Source organism: Falco cherrug, unplaced genomic scaffold (assembly GCF_023634085.1).
Source record: "Falco cherrug isolate bFalChe1 unplaced genomic scaffold, bFalChe1.pri scaffold_108, whole genome shotgun sequence".
NCBI lineage: Eukaryota > Metazoa > Chordata > Aves > Falconiformes > Falconidae > Falco > Falco cherrug.
The window spans coordinates 354,258-358,671 of NW_026599301.1; the positions used below are offsets into that span (position 1 = coordinate 354,258).

The 4,414-nt window shown below is 63.5% G+C and overlaps 1 protein-coding gene across 1 annotated transcript; it reads right to left on the reverse strand.

The window, feature by feature from the left end:
• Nucleotides 1-1,006: 1,006 nt before the first annotated feature.
• LOC129735024 (acrosin-like) lies at nt 1,007-3,130 on the reverse strand. The gene is made up of 4 exons (XM_055700406.1): nt 2,854-3,130; nt 2,231-2,514; nt 1,813-1,952; nt 1,007-1,354 (listed from the first exon to the last, which is right to left on the reverse strand). The coding sequence occupies exons 1-4, from the start codon at nt 3,030-3,032 to the stop codon at nt 1,007-1,009; spliced, it is 951 nt and encodes a 316-aa protein (XP_055556381.1). The 5' UTR covers nt 3,033-3,130.
• Nucleotides 3,131-4,414: the final 1,284 nt, after the last annotated feature.

Genomic DNA, 4,414 nt, shown 5'->3' on the forward strand with positions numbered 1-4,414 from the left:
TGACAGTGCCTGTGCCCAGGTCCCTGATGGCTGTGGAGGCCACCTGGCACTGGGCACCCTTTCCCCTGGCTACCCGGAGGCTGCCTTAGGCTCTCTCTAGTCCACTCAGGCCCCCTTCTGAGGCCTTCGTTGCACCCCAGACCCCTCTGCAGAGCCTCAAGCCCTCAAAAAGACACCGGACTGGGGGCCCGGTCCCCTAGTCTCGACCATTCCACTCGAGTCCCCGCGGCACCCCTCCATAGGGGTCTGGTATGCCCCAGGCCTCCGGTTGCTCCTCTAGCGTGGCCGCTACTACAGCCAGAAGGCAGCCAGGGAGGGGGGCAACTGCCGAGCAGCAGCAGCAGCAGCAGCCTCTTTGCTCCCACTCAAAGCTCATGGCGCTCCCTGCAGCCACTGCAGCCGTAGGCCTGGGCTTGGAAACATGGTGCAGCTGTGAAAGCAGAGCAGCCTGGGGAAGCCCAGGAACTCCGTGGCGTGAGCAAAGGCCCCAGCTCGTGGATTTCCCCTGAAGCCCAGCTGGCCCTGAGAGGCCACTTTCAAGCTGGCTTGCGCCTCGTACAGAAGCCCACAGGGATGCCAGCAGGAGCCAGCCCAAGGCATTCTCTGCTTCCAACTGCCACCCCCAAGGCCCTGAGCCCTCCTATGACCTGCCTTCCTTCCTTCCACTGTTCCCTCATGCTTCTCTCGGAGCAGGCAGAGCTTCAGCCCTTTGCGGTGACCCTTTGTGCCCGACTTGGCAGCCTGCCTCCTTCGGCAGGTGCCGGCTCTGGAAGTCCTTGCCTCGCACAGGAGACTGCAGTGCACTGGCGCGTGGTTAGCCATGCCAACGGAAACACTTTATTGCAAGAAGGCAGCCTGCTGGGTTCTGCCGTTGCGAGGAGCGTGGGCAGGACAGAGCAGGCCTTTGTCACTGAGGCTGCCTTTCGTCAGCAGGCATTGCCCCAGCAGGAAACGGTCGTTGTGCGCTGCAGCCTGCCCTGGATGCTCCTCATCGTGCTGCTCCAAGCTATTTCGCTCTTAGGTACTGCAGGAGCTCCTGCAGCCGAGTAAAGAAGTCCAGCAGCTTCTGGACTGGAAACGGGCAGGGTGGAAACCGGCTCGATTCTGTTGGCCTTGGCCTTGGCCTTGGCCTCTGAACGGGGGTGTAGGTGAAGACTGGCTGTGGCCTTGCAGTAGTGGTTACTGCTGGGCGCAGGCCCATCTGCGCCAGGATCCAGTCGTAGAAGTGCTGGGTGGAGGTGTAGACTCCGGGCTTCCTTGCTCTCGCACAGCCCGTCCCCCAGCTGGTCACGCCAACAAGCCAGAAGTAGTCGGCGCTCTTGTCTTGGCACACGAGAGGCCCACCGCTGTCCCCCTGCAGCACAGGAGAGAGGACGAAGGGGTTGTTGGGTGGCCACCCTCAGCCCGGTGGCTGGCTCCTTCTCTCTCACGGCACCTGCCAGAGCTGCATTCAGTGGCCAGCCAAGCTCTGTAGAAGCTTGCCTGGCAGGGGGCGGTGGGCCTGTAAGGCAGGGCTCGCTCTCACCGCTCTTCACGGTGGTGGTGAAGGTGTGTCAGACGGCTGGGATGGTGAAGCTGTGGGCTGCCAGGGGCACCGGGCGGGCCTTCTGGGCAGCGTGCCAGGCCTCTGGGACAAGGCGGGCAGGCCCTGGGCAAGGGCTTGCCCATGGGGAGGGGCGGGTAAGGCCCTCAGCGGTGGGGACCCAGCCATGGGAGTGTGAGTGGCCAGCAAAAGGCCGTGATGGCGCACGTTTGGGCGGTTGTGGCGGGGCTGCCTGCGCTGCCAGGGCTTGGCTTGTAGCACGCTCCTACCTGGCAGGTGTCGATGCCGCCCTGCGGATAGCCAGCACAGATGTTGTGGCTGTGGATGGCTCCCCTGTACCAGCCGCTGCTGTTACAGACCCTGGCATCAATGAGGTGGACCTGGGCCTCCTGCAGCGCGTATGCCGATCCTCCAGCTGTGAAGAGCACAGAAAGGAATGAACACCCAGCAGCTCATTGCCAGTTCTCCTCCCCCGTCTGGCTGAAGCCCTCCCCCGGGGCTTGGCTTTGCATGCGGACAGGCGCTGGACCGCTCTTGCCTTTCTGCCTTGCTCTGGGTCAATGGCGCCGGCCCCTCTCTCGAAGAGAGAGGCTTACGCCCTCACAGCCTGACTCTGGCTTTCGCCTCTGCCGTCAGGAAGCGCATCCTGCTTCCCCAAGCTGGCCAAGCTTGCACTGGCGCCGCCACTGCGTTTGGGCCACTCACCTCTTGCTTTCCTGGCACCCCAGCCACTGACGTAGCAGGCTGTCAGCTCTGAGACTCTCAGCGAGGCGTCGGGCACACAGGCAAGCTGTACGTAGCTGTTGCACTGGACAGGCTGGTCCAGTTCCAGCAAGGCAATGTCGTTCCTCTGTGTGACGTTCCAGTAGTGCTGGTGAACCAGCAGCCGCCTGACGGCGCGCACCTGAGCCTCAGGGCCCAGCTGAGTCAGCTGGGTAGCACCGAGCACCACGCGCAAGACGGTGATGTGCCTGGAAGGCAGATGGAGAGAGGGCTCAGAGGGAGCGCAGCCACGTGCTGCAGCAGCCCGGCACTTGCCCTGCCTTCTGCTCGACGAGGGAGAGAGGCAAGCAGCGCTAGGGAGGCTGCGACTGCCCTCGCGTGCCTTGGGCTCAAGCAGTGTCGAGCGGGAGGCTGCTGGGAAGCAGTGGCACGAGCCCAGCCTTCTCCTGAGCAGCCTCTCGGCGGGGCTCCGGAGTGCCCAGGCACTGGGCGTGCTGCAGGGCAACGGGACGGCAGTAGCACGTGCTGCTGCGCTCAGGGCACCTGCTAGTGTTGTGGGGCTAGCCCCGACCCCTGGTCCTCCTTACCTGACCTCGATGAAGCAGTGGGCTGCTGTGAGGACCCACTGTGGGCTGATGAGGGAGCCCCCGCAGATGTGCGCCGTGCCTCCTTCCACGAGAGCCTGGATGCTGACGATCCAGGGCCAGGCCCCTGGCTGGGCATCTGTGCCACCCACGACGCGCGACATGCCGTAGTGCAAAGCCATGGGACGAAGCCCGCAGCTCCCTCTGTAACCAGAAACTCCTTACTGTGCTGCTGGATGGCTTGCGCCGTTGCGGCTGAAGGCCAGCCGTCTTCCCTCCCCACAAGGCATGGCCAGACGGGCCGAGGAAACCCGTGGGGCCAAAACCCGCTCCCCTCGCCCCGCTTTCTGCTTCAGCCCGTAGACGAGTTGTGCCGGCAGCCTGGCTGCTGTCAAGGCACTGAGCCTCCCACATGGCTTTCAGGAACCTGGGGGGTGGCCATGGGGGACAAGCAGGCCCCCTCCAGTGAAGCCCACAAGGCTTGCCCAAGCTCCCTCCCAGAGCCTCGGGCCACTTACCCACAGCTGTCCCATGTGCCGTGCACAGGACAGCACACGGCCAGCAGGACAACGAGGAGACGCAGAAAACCCATCGCTGCCAGCGACATGTGGCAGCTGCAAGGACGAGGGCTTGTCGCCACCAGTACGGCTGCTGACGTACTGCCCGCAGGATTCCTGTTGCCCGGGGTTCCCTTGGACGTGGGACTGATGTCACAGAGTGCCTGGTTCCGGGTGCTGGGCGTGGTGGTGTCGGGGGGGCGGGGGGGGAGGGGAGGGAGGGGAGGCAATAGGAGGGGTCCCAAGCAGGAGTGGAGGCAGAAGCTGGGATCGCGCACCCCGACAGAGCCTTGTGGAATGCCCTGCTTGCGCCATCAGGGTGGGCAGGCCCCATGGCAGGCAGCGGCGCCTGGCTCCCAGCTCTGCCTTCTAACAGCTCACAGGACAAAAGCGAGCATGGCCTCACAGCCTCTTTGGGAAGTTCCCTGCCGCCCTGCTCTCCGCAGCCCCATGCCACCAGCTCCTTCCCAATAAAGAGACGCCAGAGAACGGGGCTACTACAGGCAGCACGCGCATGCCTGGGTGTCCAAGAGCCAATGTCTCTTACGGCTGCGGCTGGCAACAGTGCTGGGCAAGCCAAATAAGCCAAGCGTAGCCCAGCAGTGTCAACCTTGCTGCACAAAGAACAGTGAAATGCAGGTGCAGCACAGTCCTCGCTGGCTATGTCAGTGACAGCAACGCCCTCTGGCAGGCCTCGTGTCCTCCTTGCTATCCATGAGTCTGATTGCAGTTCTGGGCGCACACTGAGCAGGGCATTTGTGGCAAGGACAAGCAAGGTGAAGCTCTCGAGAGACAAGGATGCTCCTGCTCTTAGCCGTACGTGCCATTGCTGTCCATGGCTTTGGTAAATCCTGCATCAGCCTTGTCTCAGGAGTCTGCCTTCTGCCACTGCCTGGGGGAGCCTTGCTCACTCACATGCTGGAGTGCAGCAGAGAAGCAGGATCCAGGCACGTGCACTGCATTTAAAGCGCAGCAGGGCTAGGTCCGTGGGGGGCGAGGGCAGTGGC